Raw genomic sequence first — 25198 nt, forward strand, 5'->3', positions numbered from 1 at the left:
GTTTGGGAGGAGTGAGAACTTGATCACACAGCAAGCAGAGACTGTGATTGGTAGGTTTGTTTGCTGGAACAACAAGAAGACCTTCTCCAACTCCTCTTCCTTCTGGACCTCGAGCTGTGTTACACACATGCGCACACACACAGCTAGAATGTTGCATGCTCACTTTCTAGATGGCAAGTTTTGAGAATAGAGAAAGTAGGGAATTTTTGTACTGTAGTTATCTTCAGAATCAGTGCAAGTTATTTTGTTACGGTTACATGAATAATTTTTCTTTCATCAGGCAACTGGTTATGGAGTTTTACTGACCATAATACGCAATGTGCAGTTAAAAAAGGACATTAAGAAGCTTGAACCACAAGTGTTTCAAATCTCAATGTCTTTATATTGTCCAACCATTTAAGCTGTGGTCCTTGTTGTGCCCTCTGACACATACCAAGTCAGTGATAGTGTTACAATTGACCTCGGTGCTCTGGGTTAGGAGCGATAAATCAGTTAAAATTTCAATTCCTGATCCCTGCCTGACTTGCGCACTAGATGCTTGGATATGTGGGAAAGAGAAGGATTGAGATGAACAGCGGTGTATTCTCAAACAGTTGAAATGGTATCCAGCCAGTACTCTTTGTTAAAGTTCACAGAAAAAACATAGCCTCTTTCACGTTTTTTCTTGGGGTCTTCAGTGTCAGACAGTTAGCATTCCAGCAGAGTCAAGGTGCTCAGCAGCAGAGGCAAGGAAAGAAATTTAGCTAGGGAGAAGGTGCTTTCTTCCATTAGCCTTCCATTGTGTGCTTCCACACCTCAGTCTCTTTGGAGAAAATTCTCTATTCAAGATAGACCTCTCACCCACCAAAGCATGATACTGAAACCACTTGAACTGGAACTACATAGGGGTCAAGAATATAAAAAAATAAATGTACAATCAGATAGATAAATGAAAATGTAAGAAAAACAATTGCAAATAAGATGGGAATGAAATCAAAATAAAATCAAACACCTTTTTATTAAAAACTTAGTGCTCTTGTTCTTCTCAGTATTGCCACTAAATGGAAGCCAATTGTGTTCAACTCTAAGTTAGCACTAAAGAACAGAGTAGCTGCAGTCTGAAATACAGCAATCATTACTAGAAAGCAGACAATTTGAAAAACCAGGCCAAGAAATCCTTGGCTTTCGGTGGTTCTGCCTGTCAGATAGGAGAAGGTAATTTACTTGTAATTTTACCTGCACGAGGGATCATGTGGAAGTTGCACTCTGAATTCACCAGAGTATATGAAAGAGTGCAGAAGGAGTGTCCCTGGAGTATTCTGATACTGTTTGGTTGGCCATGGTATGGCATTGCACTGATATCTGAAAGTAGCAGGATGTCGCTTTTATAAGGCAATCTACAACTAACTTAAAAGTTTAGGATGAGGTCATTGTTGCTCATGCTTGAACGATTGCATTTTTAATCTATGGGGTGAAGAGCACCATGGCCATGTATTTTAAGAAGTCTTCTGTCAAGAACATTGGTGTTCCATCCAATGAGTGTAAACAAGCTGAAAACGAATGCAATATAAACACAAAGATTTAGGGATAAATGAGAAACATAGGAGGAGGAAAAATGAATTTGGATTCCTTTTGAAGAATGTATTATTGTTTAATATTGTTCAAGATTTAATTGTATGTTTTTGACATTTTGAAATTGTTAACTCCATAAAACAGAATGGACACCTGGCAGGTTTAAGATAAGATATCTTTATTAGTCACATGTACATTGAAACACACCATGAAATACACCTTTTGCATAGAGTGTTCTGGGGGCAGCCGGCAAGTGTCGCCATGCTTCCGGCGGCAACATAGCATGTCCACAACTTCCTAACTGATACGTCTTTGGAATGTGGGAGGAAACCGGAATAAACCCACACAGTCATGGGGAGAATGTACAAACTCCTTACAGACAGTGGCCGGAATTGAACCCAGGTCACTGGAGCTGTAATAGCGTTACGCTAACCGCTACACTACCGTGCCTGCCCAATCTAATAATGTTCGATCTAAAGTTTTCTTTTGGCTAGGCATTTTAATAGCAATAACAAACAGGAGCATTTGCCTATGAAGCACTACTAGTTAAAGAAATTCCAGACACACTGGGAAAAGAAATAAAACTTGGCAATTGTACAGCAGAGTATTAAAAAATCTTTAGCACTTTGCTCTGGCTTTTATTGTAATGATGATCATAAAGTGAATTACACAGCAATTTCAAAGTAATAAATGGCTTCACATGAATGCAGGCTATTCAAAATGACAAATATTACTAGTAAAGATGAAATCTCCACCAAATAAAAAGTGAGGAATGTTTTTTTTTGTTTTTTCCTGCTCCACTTTGTTTATGTTCATTACAAGTGTCAGTGGGTCAAGAGAGTCAGTGAAAATATCTGTTCAACAGCATCATAAATGCTATGCTGGAATAAAAATGTTCTCAGTGTTAAAATCTTGAAATGTAACTGCTTAAGTCTATGGAGGAGGAATTTGTGATGATCCTTCTCCAGCTCCCCATACCACCCCCACTCCACCTGCACGTAATCTTTATTAATCACCCATTCCCTTGCACTTCACTTCTACAATGATGCCATAATTGGACACTCTTGTCTGTAAGAACTTGGGTTGGACTGGACCCTGTTACTGCATTGTTCAGGTTAAAGCTCAACTGCCCAATTTTTCATTCCTTGGGTATGATCTACAGGGCAATAGTAAAATATTAGGGAATACTTTGAATAAAAGTCTCCCGTTCCTATATGAATTTCAAACTTAAATTGATTTTATCACATCATTTGAAGAGAAATCCTGTTCCTTAAACAGTTTTCTGTGTTATTTTCTAAGATGCCAAACTCAGTAGTGAAGAGATCTGCCTCTCAAGGCAGTGGAGAATTCGGTTCTTCAAATTGTTCTTGGTACTACCAGAGATAGCAGTCATGTTACCTGTAATGTCATATTCAAGGCAATCAGTTTGAGACCAATTGAATCCTGGCCACCGTCCACTCACTGTAAAATCAGCTCTAACATCCTATCCCATTCAAGTTCTCATTCACCCATCAAGCCATCAAACCATCCCTGATAGCTTCAAACTTAAATGTATGCTTTGGGATAGATGATCAACCCTGATCCTGTTATATGGCAGAACAGACATGAAAGACCCACTCCTGCTGTTAATTCTTAGTGTTATTGTTGAAGTTAAATAATTAACTGGGCTTACATTTACTTAGCTCTGCACCTCTGGTCTCTGCCATCCACTTGCTTACTGCACCTTCAATTGGTGAGGACCCACTCTCTGGAGGTGCATCACTAACCAGCTTCCCCTGATCACCAAATTCCATTTTCTCCTTTAAATTTCATCTTTGAAAGTTGCTATAAAACCCATCATTTTGACAAGACTTTTAGTCTCTTTGCTCAGCATCATTGATCCTCTTTGGGGCTTTTTATATATTAAGTGAACTAGGCATAATGTATGCTATTATTGTGAAAGAAGGAGAAATCCTTGTACCCTGCTTTTCTAAGACTCTTGAACAGATCTCTTATACGATAACGATGAACTCTTGATCGCTCAATCTATCTCATCATGACCCTTTCCCTTTATTTGTCTACCTGCGCTGCGCTTTATCCGTAACTGTAAAACTATATTCTGCATTCTGTTTTTTTTTCTCCTTTTGTACTACCTCGATGTACTTATGTACAGAATGATCTGTCTGGAGGGCATGCAAACAAAAGCTTTTCACTGTATCTCAGTACATGTGACAATAATAAACCAATTACCAAATAGCACCTGACACAATCTCAGAATGGCGTAGTGCTCAATGGCCAATTACAGACAGTTAATGTCGAGTCTACTATTTTTTCCTGTGGTATGCTTGTTTTTTAAAGGAAGTATTACTTACAAAGTCAATAGGACTAGAGATATAAATTGACTTCAGGACCCAGGATTACATCTCATGCAGGTTGTAATTTTATTCTCTTCGCCAACTTCACTACACTTGTTTATCCAGTGTTTTTTGGTCACAGGTTGGGTTTGACCCTCATCCTCATATGCGTGTATCTGCAATGCCTCCAAATTTGACTGGCATCCCAGGTGGAAAACCGTAAGTAACAAATGAAACTAATTCTTCCAAATAGAAACATTTGATATATTTGTATAGTGCTAATATTTTTTTTTCTGATTATAAACACCGAAATTTAGTTGCTTTACCTTTTTGGCAACTGTAAGACCTTCATAAGTCATTTTTGTGACCGACTGTAATAATTTTAATTTAAATGTATGAAGGAAATGTATATATTTTTAACTTCAGAATTGTTGATGTGGTGTTTACCTTGCATCTAAATGGTATGTGGACCATTGATAATTCAATTTATTTAAAATTCCATTTTATATAATTAGATTCCCATGTCATTGTGTTGTAAGCACATTGGATAATTAGAGATGACCTAATATCACAATGTCACCCTCTGTACAATACATGGCAAATGTGGCCAATTAATGCTGAAGTGGAAATTAAAAATTCCTCGGGAACAGACGATGGAATTCAATGTGCATACCATAAATGTGATGGTGTGACAGTGATAGTCTCTTCCACTCTGGGTGTAATTATCTGGATTCAACATCAAAATGTAAAATTATAGAAGTTGCACTATAGTTAAAATGCACAGCCATACAAAATACGAGATTTGAATAATTTAAGTGGTTTAGTACAAATGTAGCATTGAGTTTTGAGGAATAATCATGTAAAAGAAATTGGCAAGATTTTGTGTTCTGACTATGTAATAATTTCTTCTGATTTCTATATTTTAAGCTTTCCATGTAAAATGGAAATGTAGCAACAGAATTTTCGGTAATATAAGTGTCTTGTGAGCTGTGAACTTGTAGCATGTGACTGGGAGATAAGGAAAAAAAAATGAGCAAAAAAAATCTCGAGAGACATAGTTTTCAGTAAATGTCAGTCCAAACACTTCAGTTTGTTTTCTTTCAAATGTTTTTTCATGAATAGAGCTTATTCATTCCACGTTACTGCGGATGGACAAATGCAGCCTGTGCCTTTTCCTCCTGATGCCCTCATTGGACCAGGCATCCCACGACATGCTCGGCAAATCAACACACTGAGCCATGGTGAAGTTGTGTGTGCTGTTACCATCAGCAACCCCACAAGACATGTGTACACTGGTGGGAAGGGTTGTGTGAAGGTCTGGGATATCAGCCAGCCTGGCAGTAAGAGCCCAGTGTCCCAGCTGGACTGCTTGGTAAGTGAATGTAAACTACTGTTGAAATTCCAGTTCCCTCTTATGAGATTTAATCAGGAAACTGTGAAACAATTCTAGGTAGCTGTTCATCAGTTCAAAAATAAATAACAAGTTCTGTTTCCAAATGTACATATTTAACACTGACTTTGGAATGTTCCCATTTCCCACAACAACCATGGGTGAGCCAGATTCAGCTGGGAAATTAATATTAGTGAAAAGTTTTGTTGGATATTAATATAAATTTGCCCACCTGAAATATATTAAGAGTGAAGTCTAAGTTACAGAAGAAGGGTTGCAATCCTTTTTCATAGACTAGGTATCTGGCTCCTGATTTTAGTTTTAAAATGTTTACAAAGTGTCCTCAAGGATTTGGATAAACCAGCTCATCACTGGAGTAGGGGGCAGTCAGATACATCAATAGTTCCATTTGTGGCTGCAAAACATTTTATGACAATGTTCAGTCTGGCTGTTTTATTGTGGAATATAAGCCATTCAAACACTTTTGTATTTCTAATTTGAGATGTTGTATGATTGCAAATTATGGGATAGAAGATTAGTTGCACACTGATAGGTTTATTCAAATTCAACATAACTTCTTGGAATATGATGTATGTGTGTTTGTGTTTGTATGTTGGGAGGTCAGTGAAAGACCTGTTTTCGAGTTTTAAAGTAAATAGTAGGTGTGTGTGTTTTTCTGTGTTAATATGGCAGATGATAATCAATAAATTTGAATTTTTCAATTTAACTGTAGGATTGTTGCAGGAGAAATCAGTTAAATATATTCTACAGTTGACAGATAAATTTTAAGGTCGACTCCATTGCAGAATTAACCCATATTACTGATGACAGACACAAAAGAATAAAACAACGAAAGACTTCACTGTTAACAGTACTTCCAACAGCTATTTCTTCATTTCTTTGGTTAACTGTCATTGGAACCATTTGTGCAGATGAGGAACACCACAAAACACACATATACACACAGAGACATGTGTGCATGCACAAATGCACACACACTTTCACTCTTCCCTTGAGAGAAAGAAAACCAAGTAAATTTTACAACTTGATTTATTGTTACCATTTAAAAATGGAGAGCTGGACTGGTATTACATTTTTATGGATGTATTGGACTCCAAGGAAAACTTGTGGGTAAATCATTGGATAAAGACGACATGGTTTAAGGTGCAGTAGAAACTCTATTTAATTCTGGCTGATCAGATAAAGTCCTTGTCTCATGGTCACCTTGTGGAGACAGTGCAAATCCACATTAGCCATAACTCAGCACTGAAGTACCACTCTTGCTCAAACCACAAGTATGGCTGCAGTGCAAAATACCCTGATACATTTGGGACCAGTGTCTGAGTATTTTTTTGGTATACCCTGCATTAAACCCGTGAAATGATGGACAGATATCCACTATAGGATCTGCTTGGAATGTGTCCACTTTAGAAAATTCATGCCTGTCCATACTTTTAATCTTGAGATTTATTTGCAGATTTTCTATGTTATTGCTTTTAGCCAAATTAAAAGCATGAAAATATTTTAATAATAATACCAGAAAATAGCTTTTCTTATATTTCCTGCACAGAACCGAGACAATTACATCCGATCGTGCAAGTTGCTTCCTGATGGATGCACCCTGATTGTTGGTGGTGAAGCCAGCACGTTATCCATTTGGGATTTGGCAGCTCCAACTCCACGTATAAAAGCAGAGTTGACATCTTCTGCTCCAGCCTGCTATGCTTTAGCTATCAGCCCTGACTCCAAGGTCTGTTTCTCCTGCTGTAGTGATGGAAATATTGCTGTCTGGGATCTGCACAACCAGACACTGGTCAGGTAAGAGTTTAACCATGAAACTACATTTCTGTTGATGTGCAGGTTTAAAAAGTAATTTTTCAGGATCGTTCATGTATTGATTGTAACTGTCACTATTTTAAGCTAAAACTTTAAATGGCTATCAACTTGGAGATAATATTTTCCTCTATTTGGCAGTTTTATCACGTTGGTCATGTAACTCTTCCATCTTTGAAGGCAAGTAGCTTAGTGATGAATGTCAGCTATTTTGTCTCTAGTAGTCACTGAAATCAGATTTTATTTCCTACTTTTGTACTATGAGAATCAAATATAGCTGGTCTTGACTAGAAGCAGTAGTAATGAAGAATGGTGCATAAATGAACGTATCAATGTAGAAATTCAGTCTTTTGTGCCTGTTTTTTGTGGGTAAATCTCGCATGAGCAAAAACCTTATACATATTAATTCAATAGTGACCATTTCCTATTGAAATCCTGAAATTGGTCCGCACTTCGTGTATTTCCGCCATCATCTGTGCACGTAGTGAAGTCATCAGCTTGGCTAAAGCTACTTTACCAACAGAAAATGGAACAATAATGTGCAACCCATAACCTTCATTTGTAACTTATTGTAACAAGGAGGAGCAACCCTGCAGCAGGTTGGCAATGGTCCCCATTGAGTCATAAATGTGTAGTTGCCTCTATCAGCAGGCCTGAGTTTTTAATCGTCTGCACGTTTTCCACATTGTTGCTGAGACTTAGTATTTGCTACAGCTATGCACAGCAGCTACATGCTGCAATCTCTGCAGTGTGAGGAGCAGGTGGCTTAACATATCCTGTCAGTCAATGCGCAGGTCTCGATCTGAGCCTTAGATCATGGTGGGGCAGTGTAGCCACACAGATTGAAGTCACACGCTCCCTTCTCCACCTGCATTTTCCCTCACCTTCAAGGTAGTCTTTTTGCTGTAATACTGGTCACTGCGGAGTAAGTTCTATTAGACTAAGACTTTCTTCCCATGATTGCTAGCAAAAATGATGTGGTAACTGTAACCTTTACAGGCGATTCCCTTTGGGATCAACACAGGTCCAGTTTAAATGCATAAATTGGGGCCCAAACCACCAAGCTAATTTTTTTAAGGTACTTTATTCCAATGTTGCTATCTTTATTGGTGCGGGAGATCTCCATTTGCGCATTAGCAATAAACACAGTACCTGTTTAGCACACTAAATAGGCAAAGTTCAACTTCCGGGCCATCATATTTGAACTGTGCTCTCGGGGGGGGGCCATGATCAGATTATGGTCCTTAGAATTCACTTAGTTGGGTTTGGACCTTTGATCTAATTCTTGAAAAGCCTCGAAGAAGCGAAGTAGTTCAGCAATAATCTGACCCGCTGAGTTCCTCCAGCACTTTGTGTGTTATTCAGCAATAATCTGTATGTCAATAACTTTGATAAGGGTGGTGAAAGGAAACAATATGCTTGTTAAAGCTGAGTTTTGACTGATGTAATTATACAGTTATTTTGCATGGGCTTGTTGCACCTGGGTAATATTTGCACATGAAACTCATGTCCAACCATAATTAGTTTAACCAAATGCAGAATCAGATATGGAAGAAACATGTTGATGTGGAGTCCAAAACTAACAATGTAATTGTATTTATTTGAGACTTATGTGGGAAACCTTTATTCTGCTCTGTTTATTTAATCAGGCAATTCCAAGGTCACACAGATGGAGCCAGCTGTATTGACATCTCAAATGATGGCACCAAACTTTGGACGGGAGGTTTAGACAACACTGTAAGGTCCTGGGACCTCAGAGAAGGAAGGCAACTGCAGCAGCATGACTTCACGTCCCAGGTATTTGGAGATCTGAAGCTAACCTTAATTTATTTGCATGTCTTGAGATAAATCCTATTTATAACTGAAAAATAATCACTTGCAAGAAAGTAGTTGCAATTTTTCAGCAATTGCCTTCATGAGCCAATACACAGATGATTACCTAAAAGAATAAACTTCATTGTTTGCATGAAACATGCACAATATAAGTTAATGTTTCCAATTTTAACATTAGTTTCGAAGACATAATAACAGATGGGCAGAAAACTGCAATTAATAAAACAGTGCATGTGTGTAAACATACAGCGAATGTTTTTGACTCTGCCATCAGCCTTTTTGTGAAAGATATATAAAGAGAAAGAAGTACTGAGCTTCACTTGAACTTTCTTTTGAGAGCTTTATGAGTTTTCAGCATATCAAATTGTTAAGCTGTGACCAATGTATAGAAGCCACTAGGCCTCAGGCTGCCCATCCAGGAAAGCCAAGTGATTCACTTGTCACGTGATAAGGGTTATTGTACTGGATGCAGGTCTGTGAAGAAGGTAATAGCCAATAAAGGTAATCTCTGTGTGGCCCAGACACACGTTTATGGAACTGTCCTTCTGGGGTACAGTACATATAATGGAACTAGACAATGAGGAGATGGGAATGCGGAATGGTTTCTATTGCACACCTAAGGAGAAGGACTCTTCGTTTAAAGAGACCTTGTTAACTGAAAACATGAGCGTCATACTGTGGCATGTCAGGCAAGGCCAGGATGTGTATCTGAAATACTGCACCATTTACCATTAAAACAGTTGGCAAATATTCAGAAGGGATCCTCTGAATTATTGGGGAGTTATATCATTGCAAATCTGGAAGAGATATATTGATCCAGTTGCTTGTAGAGTTGGGGCTATGAGAATGTGCACTAGTGATCATGGGAATATACTGGATCAAGTGACTTGGATTGAGGAACTCGGTTTCAATAATAATCGTAGCATTGGGGAGTGAGGAGATCCAGAAGTCACTCACAGTTCAGGGCACATTGGTCCCACCTGAGCACACAACATATCAGATGGATTTGGGAGGCATCAAGGAGTCTTTAGCTGACACCCACCTGAGCACACAACTCATCAGATGGATTTGGGAGGCATCAAGGTGTCTTTAGCTGACATTAGCAAGCCAGGGTTATGGACTGCGGCTCAAATAAAATGGTTATAGAAAATGGTAGTTTGATGACCACCATGCAACTACCTGGAACAGTGAGAGAAAGTACAATCCAGACTGAGAATGCAGTGAATCCAGGCAGCTCTTTTCCTGGTGACTGTAGTGCAGGCAGTGATGCACCACACTGCTGCAAATAGAATTCAATGACTGTCCATCTGGCGAGGTTGGGCTGAAAAGCCAAGCTGTTACCATGAAAAGACAGTGGTTTAGCCGATGCGTGCAAGTGTTGGGCACTCAGAAAAGTCATGTGTTAGAGAACCAAAGGATTTTAGCAAAGCAGCATGGCAGTGAATGGGAAAGTGATGACTCCAGATGTGGGTTTGTAATGAGAGTAAACCAAAGAGCACAAAAGCATTCTTTGAGAGTCATTGATTCACAGTGTGGCAGATGGTAACAGCTGGGTAAATGTAGGTTTCAGACAGGTCAACAAGTGGAGCAGGAATTGCACCTTGATGACAATAAGATACCAGGAAAGAAGGTAATAATTACAGAAGAGTCAGTGGAGGCCACTGTGAGGAAGAGAAATATACCTGTAAAGCAAAAATTGGCTACAGAATTAGGCCAGGGTTGGGTGCCCCAGAGGAAATATCCCAATACCAGGGCCAGTGAAAGACAGACTATTGTGAATAACTCCTGCTGAGGGTGTCACTTTGACAGTGGCTTGGCAATTTCAAAATAATGGAACTATTCATTAAGCTCAGTAACAATCTGTAATCCCTTTGAATAGTGCATGAGAACCAGTTCATAGAAGTTCTAGGAAAACAGCTGTGTCACTACAAAAGCCTGCGAGCAAGGTGAGAAGCAACAGGCTCGCCACAAGATGCTGCAGTGAAGTGATAATGATTGGGTCTGGCAAAGCTGATACAGTGGTTTGTGCAAGTTCTAGGAAGGATTCAATGTCTATGGGACTTGCTATATAAAGCTGAATGAGCTGAACCAAGCACAGATAGAGTTAGATGCTTTGACGGAGGCAATTCCAATGCTCTGAAGGTTGTTACAGTAGTCATGGACTTGCTAATGTCAGGACTATGCAGCACAGCCAGAGCACAATGGAGAGACTGACAATGGTCACGGCAGAGTTGAAAGCCTTGGAAGCAGTCCAGAGAGGGAAAGTCAGAGGAGACGAATTTGTGACTTCAGCGTTGACAGCAAGAGAGAGGAAAGATCCAAAGTCTACATAGAGTCAGATTGGAAGCCAGGATACAAGGTGATGTGAAGACAGAGAGCTTAAAGAAGAAACCAAAGCAGAGGTTGTTGAAGGCACGAGAGACTGCGTGTTGCTGGGACCTTCAGCAAAAACCAAGCTGCTGGAGGAATTCAGTGGGTCAGACAGTGTCTGTGGAGGCAAAGGGATAGTTGATGTTTTGAGTTGAGATCCTGCATCTTGCCAACTATCCCTTTGCCTCTACAGGTGCTAGAGTTTACAGTACAACCCACTGAGTTCCTCCAGCAGCTTGATTTTGCCTCAAAGGTTGTTGCAATTGAGTTTGCGGGTGTCCAGTAATGTACCACATACAATATATAGGTTTTATGTGAGCAGTATTAATGCAAATAGACAATACAAAGGAAATGGTGATCCAGGATACATACACAATATATTAACAGTCATGAAGGCAGTTCTGTTGAGGCAACTATTGCAGAACAGGATGCGGGACCAGATGTGCATGAGGCCTACTTGGGGAAATGATCCACTGAAATTACTATTGCCTGGAGTGGATACTTCAGAGATGTCAAGTGCAGCTTGCAATAAAAAAATTTAGTGAATGAAGAGACCAAGAGATTGAGCAACTTTAAAATTGCTTGAATTTACAACTAGTATTTTGATGTAAATATTTAACAAATTTGTGTGTGTCTATAAATTTTCAGGGTACCTATAAGAACTGGCTACTGTAACCTGAATGAGATTTGATACGTCATTGTACTCAGTCACTTTAGTCGAGAGTCATTGCTGCCAATAAAGAATGTTTTGTTTCTTGTTCTGTTTCTCTAAGTTTGCTTACAAGAATGAAGAATTGACAAACACTAGATGACCATAAAACTGCTTTGATGAGTTATCATAATATGTGCCACGTGGTGTGGTTCAAAGGCAGACATGGATGTTCCTTGCCCACCATTGATCAATCTCAAACAGATCTACAAATAGACAGTTTCCCCAGGCTATTGAAGAGGAAGTTAAATCGGTGTTCCCATTCCTGGTTATTATCCAGAGCTGTCTGCATACCTATGAATTCTGGTCAAGTACAAAATATGCATAGCTGTCATAAGTTAGTTCCTACCACATACAAGCATCTAATAAAATAAGGATCGCCTGCACAAGAAATTAGAAGACCTCTGGTTCATGTGAACCTTTTTTTACAAACAATAATAAAATACTTCTATAATTTCTGGACAAACATTACAGTCCACATTACAGCTGACAATTTATTGCAATAGTCCATCTATTGATGGCAGTGTTTCTAATAATCTAAATTATACAGATTACAATTTCATTGTGCATGTGGGAAGCTGAATTGAAACTATTGAAAAGTGTTGAAGTGTTGTAAATACAACTTCGGTATTATAACCACTACTGTATAGCTATCTCTATTTTTGTAATACTGTTTCATAGTGTTCCCGAACAGAAACCCCAATTTCATTTTCATTTTTTTTTCCCGAAGATATTTTCTCTTGGATACTGTCCTACCGGTGAATGGTTAGCTGTGGGAATGGAGAGCAGCAATGTAGAAGTGCTACATGTAACAAAACCAGATAAATATCAGTTGCACCTCCATGAAAGCTGTGTGCTCTCTCTTAAATTTGCTTACTGTGGTAAGTCATCAGTGACAATTGAATTATCCCATTTATGGGTTACTGTCTCTATTAATAAGCCAGTTTTTATTAATCTGTTGGTTGGCCTTGAAATTCCATGTCACAGGGCAATGCATTTGTTTGCAATATTGAACTTGTCAAAAAAGCTAGATGTTAAATATGATCATTTGTTCACTGCATACAAGCCACACATCTGGAAATTTGTTCTCAGTGTGTATGACACACATATGCACAGAGTCCTGCAGGTTGAACCAATGACATTGCCTTGTGTGCAGTGCTGAGACATAACCACCTTAACCATCTTCCCCCACACTTCCCCTCCAACCAGCAACCCCGCCCCCCCCGGCATCCTACCAAACTCAACCCCAGTCCTCTCGTGTCCCATCAACGCTTGTAGCTTCCTAGATCCGTGGTGGTGGAGCTAGCAGAAAAAAGGCCTTCATAGACACAGTGTTCAAGAGCTGTTTTACCCATTGAATATTTTGGGCCTTCTGCGTAAAAGAATTAAATTCATTATGGGAAATATTTATTCCAATTGAATATCTCAGCCACAGTGTGGTATTGATGTGGTATTGTTTCATTTTGACCTTAAAGGTTTCGCATTTGATCCTTGACTTGTCTCATGTTAGTTGATCCCAATCACATTGACATTGAGAATGATCTCCGTACTTTGGGATCAGGAAGAAGAAAAGTCTGACTTTTTTTCATTGTTGTTATTTAGAAATATCTATTTGAAGTATGCAGCTTAAAGGGTTAGTGAGAGTAGCTTACACTAGGCTGTGATTCTCTGACCATCCTTCATCTCATCGTATTGTTTTAAAAATTGAACTTTCAGACAAGGAAAGAAGTTGGTTAGAGGAGGGGTGGGAGGGGTTGGGATTCAAAATGAAAATAGCCTTAGCGATACTCGTGCTGGCTTAATGCTGATTCTAGGTTGTAAGCCCTGCTAAGATATTGGACCAGTGTGAGACTTACTTGGGAAAGAACCATGCATGCTTACTGGTTTGACATGCATAATCTAGCATCAAAACTTCAAGCCTGATAGCTTTTCTTGTGATGTAATTAGATACTTATTTATATATTGTTCAAGTCATATGAAGGAAACAATATAATTTATAGTTACTAATTAAAGGAACGAATGTAAAGTTTAATGAATAAAACCTTTTTACCTTAGTCTTAATGTACCATTATGAGAGTAATACATACACAAATTAGTATAACATGATAATTGTTTGAAGGTGTCTGTATATAACTGTTGCCCTGCAGTTGACAAATCTTTGTATTATATTATTATTGGGAAATGTAGCCTTTGCCAGGTAAGTAAGTCTTATGCTTATGTTGACTCATCGTAGGCCCATGTAGAGCCCAGTGGCACAGTGTGATCATGCCAGGAACCGCACCCCACTCCACCCCCCACCACCACTGCAAACATACAGATTAGGAGCAGGCGTAGACCACTCTGCCCATCAATCCGGCTCTACCATTTATAGCAAAATTGCGATAAACCTGCATCTGACTGCTTGGAAATGCTGGCGGTCTGGCATTTGGCTCATCCATTGGTTTGGAATATGAGCTAGGGTACAAAGTGCAGGGTACATGTGCGGTCAAAGCCAGGGGTCCAAAGTGTGGCCGGGGTCAGGGGCCAGACGATGGGCCAGGTGTGCAGCTGAATCTAGGTTCAGGATTGGGAATGTGGGTGGATTTATGGCTGGAGCCAGGGTCTGGAGTGTATATTTCCCACTCCTTTTAAATACACCAGGTTCACTGGAAAATTTATTACACCACTGTATAACATGTAAAAACAGTAAAATAAAAATACATCTGGGTTTTAGGAATGGTCCAAAAATATTTGCTACTCTGGCACCACCAGAATCCCATGGATATCGGATTATCAGAGTTTTGTTGTTGTCACATGGCTGATCTGATTGAATTGGTTAACCCACCTCTTTCAGACAGGCCTTATGTAAGACTGCAAACCCCACCGATTTAAAGGAGGATTCTCAGCCTGGAAATTAAATGGAAAATGGCCTTGCCTGATAGGGTGGTGGAGGCAAATTCCTTGGGGGCTTTTATGAGGGGCTTGGATGGGCACGTGAATGAGAGGGGAATGGAGGGATAAGGGCATTCTGTAGGTAGGAGGGATTAACTATGTCGGCACAACATTGTGGGCTGAAGGGCCTGTTCTGTGCTGTACTGTTCTATGTTCTAAAAAGGATAGCTCAATTATTTTTTAAAAATTTATTTTGCTTTATTTTAATCATTTTATGTTTTAATTTTTTAATTTCGTTTTACTAATGTTTATATTTAATTATTTAAAGTAATCTTAATAGTTTTTAAGTATCTCTTATTGCCAGACATTTAAAAATGTGTTACAAAGCCATGATAGATTTGACAGAAGGTGAGGCTCCCCCACACTAACACCCCCTGCCCACCAACCCCACCCCCACCCCCCCCTGCCCCCCCCACCTCCCGCCACCACCACCACCCCTATCCCTTCCCCTCCCATCAGGGCATTCGTAGGACAGGGCCTTATATTTTCCCACCATGGGTAAGTTCTCACGTGCTGTGCTTGGCTAGGTGTCCCCTAGGTGCTTGGAATAAGGTTATGCCTCCTACACCCCTGCCCGCTCCACATTTTGCACAGGGTAAGGGGGAAGCTTTGAGCTGTGAGTCTGGATGAGGTTGGACTGAGTCTAACTCAGTGTGACCTATTAAGTAAGGCAACCCTATTTCCTCATGTTCAGGGTATTATTGTCTATACTTCACTTCAGAGAAGAGCTTTTCAAAATCGACCAGCAATCTCTGCTCATGAGCATATAACTACTGAAATCATCATGGCAAGAAATTCAATATGAACTCATTGACAAGTTGAGAGCATTTATTTAGAATATGGAATACAAAGACTTTAAACTGTTTGATTTTATTGACTAGAAGAGAAACTGTTGGATAGAGGATAGAACCATGGGCGATAGGTTAATGTTTAACATTAAAATTAGGCCAGATATTGCATTGTAAATGTAATAATTTTGTTATATTTATACAGGTAAATGGTTTGTAAGCACTGGAAAAGATAACCTCCTTAATGCATGGAGAACACCTTATGGAGCAAGCATATTCCAGGTATTCTATGGAAAAACTTATGTTCAAAACTCAAAATTGCTGAAAAATAATGTTAAGGAAAATATCATAGAATCCGAAAAATGTGATTTTATGATAAATTTGTACCGGTACCAGTGTAATCACTGTGGTATGGTCCTAAAGGCGCAACTGGTTTAGTACTATCCTTTATGATGGAAAACAGTCATCCTTCTTTTGTCTTAACTTTATGCGACTCACATTCTAAAGCAACCTTAATATTATTTTCTTCTGTAAAAGCCTTTCTGAAGAACTTAAGGGATTGAAGTGGGTAGATGCAAGAGGGGGTGGTGTTGATGATATGTAAATTATTTATGCAGTGAGTTGTTCTGATCAGGAATCTGAGAAGGTGGTGGAAACTAACTCATTTTTAACTTTCCAAGGAAATCTAGTTAGAAGAGAACAGTTAGCTCTTTTAAAGAAAGAACGTGATATTTTAAATGGCTTAAATATTGTGTTCTGATTTTTAGGAACAGAAGATAGAACCAATCAGGTTTTGACCATTTAGTGGCACTGTTTCAAGATTTACTAAAATTAGATTTACAGAGCATGTAGGGACCAGTGTCTCAGTGTTGATCTATGAGGCAGCAATACCTTCAGAGTATAGACTCATGTGAACCACAGTTGTAATGTGTTGTTATTCATGTTCAGATAGTTGCTTTGGAATTAAGGGGAGGGAAAAGGAGAGAGTAAATAGGGAAAGAATATATTTAGCAAAAAATATAGACCATGCAATGAGAAAGGTCCTGTAAACTTTGAACCCACATTATAGAAATTGAAACCCAAATGAATCAAGAAAAAAAAGTCATGAAGGACGCCAACAGTCCATCTTCTCTGTGCCACATTAAAGAGAGCTATCCTGCTTCTTCCCACCTTCCAGCAGCAGATCTATAGCTCTGCAGGTTGTGGTTCTGCAAGTGCTGATCCATGTACTTTTTTCATGTAATGAGGGTCTCTTTCTCTAGCACCCTTTCAGACAGTGAGTTCCCACAGTGCCCTTTGGGCACAAACAGTTTAGTTCATTTCCTCTCTCATCTTTCTCTTAACTACTTTATGCCTCTAAGGTTTTTTACCCTTCTGCTAAGAGAAATAACTCTTTCCCATTTGCTCCAATCTTGGAAACTCATAATTTTATATACCTTAATTAATTCAAGAGCCTCTGTTCCAAATAAAACACTCCTAGCTTATCCAAAAAGAAACACAAGAGACTGCAGATGCTGGAATCTGAAGTAAAAAAACAAACTGCTGGAGGAACTCAGCAGATCAAGCAGCATCTGGGGGGGTGGCGAAGGAATTGACGTTTTGGATCAAAACCCTGCATCATGAAACATGTTCTCAAGCTGAAACATCAATAATTCTTCCCCCCCCCCCCCCACCCCCCACCCCCCACCCCACAGATGCTGCTCGACCTGCTGAGTTCCTCCAGCAGTTTGTTTTTTGCCCTGGCTTATCTAATGTTTTCTCATAGCTATAGTTTTCCAATCTGGCAACATCTTGTTAAACCTCTGTGGTGTAATCCTGTCTTCCCTGTAATGTATTGAACTGAACTGTACATGGTACAAAGGCAGTGGTCCAACTAACATTGTATACAGTTTTATATTACCTCTGTGCTCTTATATTCTTTGCCTCAACTGGAATATGCCTTTTTAACTATCTTATTGGACTATTCTGCTACCTGTAAAGATCTGCAGACATGTATTCCAAAACCATTCAGTTCTTCCACATTTTTTAGCATCCTCCTGTATTTTTGTATTCCCGCGCCTCATGATTTCTCCACTAAAGCATTATCTCATACTTCTCTACTTGACCAGCCAATTGACTAGAGCAAAGCTTTCCTCCTTTCTGTCAACAACACAGCCAGCCTTTCTAAGATTTGCCCACTGCTTTTTATTAATATACCCTACATTTAAGTGTGAATCATTACCATGTACTGCAGACTACAAGGGATTGACTACAAAACCCTATGGAACCCCAGTGGAAGCAGCTGTGCAAATGCAATAAACAATTGTCAACCACTACATTTTGCCTCCTGTATCTTGTGAGACTTGTCAATAGCCTTGCTAAAATTCATGTGGACTATCAAGTGCACTGCTCTCATTGGCTCCTTGGTACCTCCTCAAAGAATTTAATCAAGTTGGTCAGACAGGTGACCCTCTTAACAAATCTGTGCTAACTACCCATGATTAATCTCCCTTTCTCTACTCTCCTTCAGAATTCCAATAATTTGCCCGCCACTGAAGTTAAACTAAGTGGCTTTTTATTACTGGTTTATCCCTTCCTCCCTTTTTACCCCTGACACCACTACTATAGCCAGGGAGTCATGAAGAATGATAGAGCCATAGCAATTTCCTCCCTTGCTTCTTTTTGCTGCCTAGGATATATTTCATCCAGGCCTGAAACGTTATCTACATACAAAACCCCTTAATACTTCCTCTTTTTCGATGTTTATCCTTCCAATATTTCACACTAATTCATCTTCACCTTAACAATGGCATTGCCCTCTTTTGTGGAGGCAGCCCTTAAGAAGCTTACCCACATCCTCACCTCCACATATAGAATACCATTTTGGTCCCTGATAAGCCCATCTTTTCCCCTTGTTATCCTCTTATTGCTTTTGCAATTATAAGATAACTTTGGTAAGTAAAATTAAAATTTTTCATGTCCTCTCATTGTGTTCATATCACTGTGAAGTCATTCTTATTGTCTTTTTTTTCTCTCCCTCTCTCTCTTTCTACAGTCTAAGGAGTCCTCATCAGTGCTGAGCTGCGATATCTCAGTGGATGATAAATATATAGTCACCGGCTCTGGAGATAAGAAGGCATCGGTTTACGAAGTTATTTACTAAAATCTATTACTGAAAAAGTGTGTTTAGAACTGTTTTTTTTTAAATATAAAAAAACAAGATGGCATCCTCCTGGCCTTGTTCTTTAAGGTGAATCTTACCATTGATACTTGAGGACTGATGATCACCACACCAATGATCGACTGGATTAAAAGAAAACACCATTGAACTGGGCGCAATTAGCTGTTTTGGTAGTACCAAGAAAATTCCAGGACCCTGCTTTGTAGAACCCTGGATTATTAGAAGAGCATTTGAATCCTCTCTGACCTCACATTGTATTTTTGTTATTGCCTGAATTGCTGCATTTGTGGAGTTGCCTAACCAGGTGTTCATTTGTTCTTTGAAAAACATTCTGTCCTTTTGTAGTGCAATGGTGTTCCAGGTAAACCTGGTTTCTGCTTTTGCATCTTGTGAAATGTATTTTGTATCTTGTCGGAGCTCAAACATTTGTACAAATTGTAAATATTCCGTTTAATACAGTAAAGACAGTATTGAAACAAATCGGGGTTTTGAACACTTTTTTAAATCAGCAGTTATAATTAGTATTGCCTTTGTGTTAAACTAATGAGTGCCCTTATTCAATTAAGTGTTTGAGCTGGAAAGAAGAAAAATGAAATTAGTCTCCAAATAGGCACAGGCAAAAATAAGTGCATTTCATGATACTACGTTTGCAAGACTAGTTGTAACTCCTGTGTCACTAAATGTGGGCAACAGTTGCAGTAAATTTTGTTTTAGGATTTTTGTCCACCATTAGAGCATAGTGTTACTTCACACATCAGTGGTTTAAAATACTTTCTGGATTATCACCAGATTTTGGAATTAACTTCCTATCCTCTGCCTGTGGGCTCTCTTGGAAGCAGGCGTGCTGAGAACCATCTGCAGCTTGGTGGAATGCCCATAAACTCTGCCTCCTTCAACATTGATTAGTCACCATTTTGTAACTTCCATAATGCTCTCTTGGATTTTGACCAAAATCACTCCTTGACTCCTTTTGAAAATTGCTTTGCTGAGAACCATCTGTGCTCCAGGCAGTGCCCCATGTATTCTAGTAGTCTACAAACTGACTTGGCTCTTTTGTAACTTTGTTAAAGTTTAACCTCAAACATTTTTTAAGATTCTCAATTGTTTTGCAACGTTGGTACAGAGATCGACAGTATGTCAAGGGACCGATTGGTTCTGTGCAAAATACATTGTCTCCTAGCAGTATCTCTTACTCACTTTTTAATAATTTTATTCAACACAAATACAAGGAATACTGTCCTATGGATGATGTAGGAGTAAGACTGATATTCTGGGCTAGTTGAATAAGACTGTCTAATACGCTGGATATTCAAAGAACAAAAAATGTTAAATACAGAGAGGATTCATATATTTAATTACTTCTCAGATAATCAGTATGCTTACTATTGTGACCTCTTAAATTGTTTTCATGCTTAAGTCATTTCTTCATTTTTCAAGCCTGGGCAGCAATGTTAAGGCCAACATTTATTGCCTATCTCTAATTAGGATGGGGTTGAGCCACCTTCTAAGAATCATTGCTTGTCCCTCTAGTGAGGGTATTCCCCACAATGGTCATGGGAAGGAGATTCTAGGATTTAGACTACCCAACAATGAAGGAATGCCAGTATATTTCCAAATCGAGGTGGTGTGTGACTTGGAGAGGAACCTGCTGTGGTGGTGTTCCCACGCACCTGCAAACCTCATCCTGCCAGCCAGTAGGTGTTGCAATTTTGGGAGGTGCTGTCAGAATAGCCTAAGTGAACAATGGTAGTGTGTTTTGTTGATGGTACACACTGCAGCCACGATACACAAATGGATAGTGTACAAGATACGGTATCAAGGTTTGCTGAGGGGAAAATTTGTAGAAGTCATGCTCAACAACCTACAACCGCTGCAAACAGCATAATAGAAAATCAAAGCTTAGAAACTGGATCCATCAATGCCAAACATCACACTAAAGCAGTTTTCACTTGGGTTAGATGTTGCCAGCGACCATTTCTGAGTGAAATTGCACCAGTCAGGAAATTAGCTTGCACAGTTCGCCCTCAGGTAATTGCAGATTTCCCTGGGCCAATCATACTACTGACATTACCAATCACGCAACACACCTTTCCTCCCTTGCCTCCATAAGTTGATGTTTCTCGGTGCAACCCGTGACTTTTGTTGACTATGCACAGTACAGCTCCAAGTACATTGTGCTACTTCATGGCAGTTGTCTTTTTAAAGGAACGCTCTGCTGATGGGGATCAAACTGGACAGAACTTGTTACAGACTGCTAAACACCTTCCAAAGTCCACAGAGTGCGCTTAAATTAACAGGGAATGTTTATGTTTCAGCATTTAGCCGCTGACATACTCATTCCATGGGTGCCTCAGTAGTAACACCACTGGCAGCACTCTAAGCAACATTCCTGGCTGAGACTGGTGGGGACTGCAGCAATGTTGGCCCCTGCCACAAATCACTGCAGAGTCAAGGATGCTATTTTTCACAGATTAGGATGCTTTCAACACTGCCACTGTGTTTAGAATCATTTATAGCAGAAAAAAATTAATACATAAAATATCATAAAATTCTTCAATAAAATCACATGAACGGGTGCTTTTGATGTTTCACAACCTTGATTTAGAAAAGAGATCTGTTCCTGAAAAACATTTTGTAAATCAGAAAAGCTGGGCAAAATTCTTTATGGAAACTTTGGTACAATATGTATGAAGAGTGGTGTTAGAGTGAAAAATCGATTTATTCAAAGTGTCAATTGTGTTAAAGCAAAACCTTGTAAACTGAACGTTTGTGAACAGTATGATGCCTGTGTGTGGGTTTTGAAATCCAGTGACCCCTGTGTGACTGCTCCCTTTTATGTGAGTCCCCACAGATATCCTTGATGATTCAACAGAAGCTATTGCCTTGGATAGGCTGGTTGCACGTGGCCAGTTGTTGGAGCAGTCTGGGATGGCTGGGTTTGAGGTATAGGTGATGCTCTCATGAGAGGGGATATCAAAGGCTTGAACCTCCACACTGGACAACCCCTTAGGGGCTTGGGTAGACAACCTGCCTGCACTCGGTCTGCTCCACTATTGTTTGGTATTGATTTATTATTGTCACTTGTACCGAGGTACAGTGAAAAACTTGTCTTGCATACCGATCATCCAGGTCAATTCATTACACAGTGCAGTTACATTGAGTCAGTACAGAGTGCATTGATGTAGTAAGGGAAAAACAATAATAGTACAGAGTAAAGTGTCACAGCTACAACCTGAAGTTGAGACAGCTGACAGATCCTGAATCACTGGGGTCTAATACCTGTTGTCTACAATGTCCCATGAGACTATTCTCTGCCCAGTCTAAGTACAAGTTTGGTTATGATGGAGGCAGTGAGTGGGGAAGGGGTGTTGGTGGTGGTTAGAGCCATTTCCATGTTCCTACAGAAAAGAGACATTATGCCATACTCCCTGCAGTAGAGGAGTGATCTACTCATTCATGGCGTCTCTCTGTTTCTGTTGACAGCAGAATAAACTGCTGATGTGCAGCATCACTCTATTGGTGATGGACAGCTGCTACTCCAGGAGAAGTGTGATCTGCTCATGAACAGCATGCCTGTATCTACTGAGAGCGACAATCTGCTCACCAATGACATTCTTCCGTGCACTGGGGACATTGAGCTGCTCCTTGGTGGTACATTCCAGTTCCTGAAGAGCTTAAAGCTGCTGTGGTGCAACAGAGACCAGACCTCAATGGATCAGGGTGAGGCAGCATGGAAAACTTAGTGTGGCCTCTGTGAATTCCTGCGTGGTTCCCCTGCACCAATAAGCACAGTGTGATGGAGTTACTGCTGATCCCCAGGAAGGAATTCACACATGGTCTCCTGCACAACTTCCTGCAAAAGCTTGCAGATGGACATCTCCATGTTGCTTGTCTCCAACATTCAGTGAGATGGGCTGGGAGGCTCACTAACCATCGTCCTGTGCATCTGCATCAGTCTTGACATGAAAGCATCCTAACTGTGGCCCTCAGCTGGGTCCTTGGTGGCAGGATTAGATACGAAGACCTTTTCTCTGGCAAGCCCTTGCACCGTATTCTCTACAACTCCTGCCAGACTGCAGCCATCATGGGCCAGGTGCATCCTCCTGTGATATATGACCCTCTGTCCAGTTTTGCTTGTTCCCCGTGGTGCCAGTCTCAGGGATGGTGCCATGGGTTGTCAGGCTGGGTAACGCACTGTGCCCTTCCAAAACTCCAACACTCCACTCCTTCCAGTGTTCCCTCCTGCTCCTCCCGTCCTTCCTGTTCCATCGCCTCCTCTCCTGGGGATGGATTATCCCAAGACAGTGCAAAGTTTTTCACTGTATCTCAGTACATGTGACAATGATAAACCAATTACCAATACTAAGATAAAACAGGAAAGTTTCATTTGTTAGATGCTGCCAAAACATCTTTGTGGTGATGTCATCACACGGATGGTAATGAGGGTGTCTACTCCTGGCCAATCAAAAGCTTTACCTCAACAGCAAGTGCAAGATAAAATCTGCTGGGTCGTCAATGAGCATACCTGGCAGACTGCTCATTACACTTGCTGTAGAGGTGGTTTAGGTGGCCTTCCTGCCCACGAATCGCAGCATAGACTCCTGCATCTGGGCCAGGCACTATAACCACGAGATGTCCTCTATTCCTCTCTAACTGCAAGAGATGAACATTTTAGGGAATAGAACATGGCGGCGGGGGAAGATCTGGGGTGTGAGTCTGAGAATCACAAATGGTGTGATTAACAGCTTGCGTGTGCCTGAGCAAGCATCAGAATGAAAGGAGACACGAGACTGAAGACGCTGTAATCTGGAGCAAAAAGAAACAAACAGCTGGAGGAATTCAGTGGGTCAGGCAGCATCTGTGGAGGCAGAGGAGTTGTCAACGTTTCAGGTCGAGACCCTGCATCAGGACTGAGAGTGCAGAGGGGAGGTGGCCAATATAAGTAAGTGAGAGGCAGGGGTGAGGCAGGGGCTGGCAGGCGATAGGTGGAACCAAGTGAGGAGCAGGATGATGGGCAGATGGAGGTAGGTGAGGAAAGGAGAAGGGTGGAGTTGGGAGATAGTAGTTGGTGGGTGATAGGTAGAGATGGCTAAGAAGAGAGAAAAGAAAAGGGGGCAGATGAAGGACGGGAGGGGAGGATTGAGGGGAAGGGAGGATTGAGACTTGGAAGGTGATAAGTGGAGACACAAGATGCTAGAATCTGATAAACAAGGAAGGTGATGTGAAACCAGGTAAGGGAGGGGTTGCTGAGCAGATGGGATAAGAGACCCAAGAGGTTAAGTGTGTGGGTGATAGGCAGATGGAATTAGGTGGGGGAAAGGAACCAAACAGGGTGATGGGGAACTGGGGGGGGTGAGATTAGCAAAAGGGGGGTGTGACAAGGTGGGTGGATCAGAAGGCGAGAGAAAGAAACACAAAGGGTACAGGTTATTTGAAACTGGAATATTCAATGTTTATACCATTGGGTTATAGACTATGCAGGCAGTATACGAGGTGTTGTTCTTCTAGTTTGTATTTGGCCTCAGTTCCTCCAGCAGTTTGTGTTTTGCACCAGTTGAAAGCATAGTATTTTGCTTGGTCTAGAGCTTGCTTGTAAGATATTGTAAGATCATGAAGTTCTTTTGTTGCTGGTCCCAGTTGTAGGGGTTCTCACTCCACGGGTAGACTACTGTTGCAGCCCTGTGTCCCTGTCTTTGAATGGTAGCCTTGACAAATTTCCTGGCTCTTCAGTGCACTAATCTTCTTCCTGCCCTTGATATCAGTAACCAGAACTTCGAAGTCTCTCTGAGTGAACCGAAGAGCTACCTCCCTTCCCCTGCGGCCTCCCTCTCTTCCAGGGTGGCCATATGTGTATTTGTTGCTATTTGGCCATCATGGAAATATAGCATGAGGGACTGATGCCCCTCTCTGAATACTGTGCAGCAAAAAAGCCCCTAACGGCCCACTAAATTGACTGAGATCCCACCTAGGAGAATGTAGGCCCCTTTATCACAATTTGTGGATGCAAAGCACTGTTTCCAAAGGACTTTTGGCCAAGTTATTAATTTAATGCAGAGTTCTGACTGAGTGTTAGTACTGTACAGAACCCATGTTTAAAAGGTCAATAAAAGGGTTAAATCCAACACTGAAACATAATACATTAGATGATATGAATACTCATCCTAATGAGGCAAAAAACATTGTTAAAAGAACAGAAGATAGTTTTATCCCAAAACAAATCACTTGCAAGATTTTCTGTAATTATGATCTTTATTCCATTTACTAGCAAACTTGAATGTTTTCACACTTACCTTTTTCATT

The 25198-nt window shown here is 40.4% G+C and overlaps 1 protein-coding gene across 2 annotated transcripts in view; it reads left to right on the forward strand.

Moving 5' to 3' along the window:
• LOC127572270 (transducin-like enhancer protein 1) overlaps positions 1-19375 on the forward strand; it is a 103678-nt gene extending 84303 nt beyond the window's left edge. Inside the window, exons 15-21 of one of the 2 annotated variants that reach the window (XM_052019291.1) lie at positions 4027-4103; positions 5007-5256; positions 6845-7092; positions 8757-8904; positions 12750-12900; positions 15944-16020; positions 18773-19375. In XM_052019291.1, the coding sequence (XP_051875251.1) occupies positions 4027-4103; positions 5007-5256; positions 6845-7092; positions 8757-8904; positions 12750-12900; positions 15944-16020; positions 18773-18880 (1059 nt within the window). In that variant the 3' untranslated portion in view covers positions 18881-19375. The remainder of the gene's footprint in view (positions 1-4026; positions 4104-5006; positions 5257-6844; positions 7093-8756; positions 8905-12749; positions 12901-15943; positions 16021-18772) is intronic. The other variant, XM_052019292.1, reaches the window with a different exon arrangement.
• Positions 19376-25198: the final 5823 nt, after the last annotated feature.

This window comes from Pristis pectinata, chromosome 7, assembly GCF_009764475.1.
Source record: "Pristis pectinata isolate sPriPec2 chromosome 7, sPriPec2.1.pri, whole genome shotgun sequence".
Taxonomy (NCBI): domain Eukaryota; kingdom Metazoa; phylum Chordata; class Chondrichthyes; order Rhinopristiformes; family Pristidae; genus Pristis; species Pristis pectinata.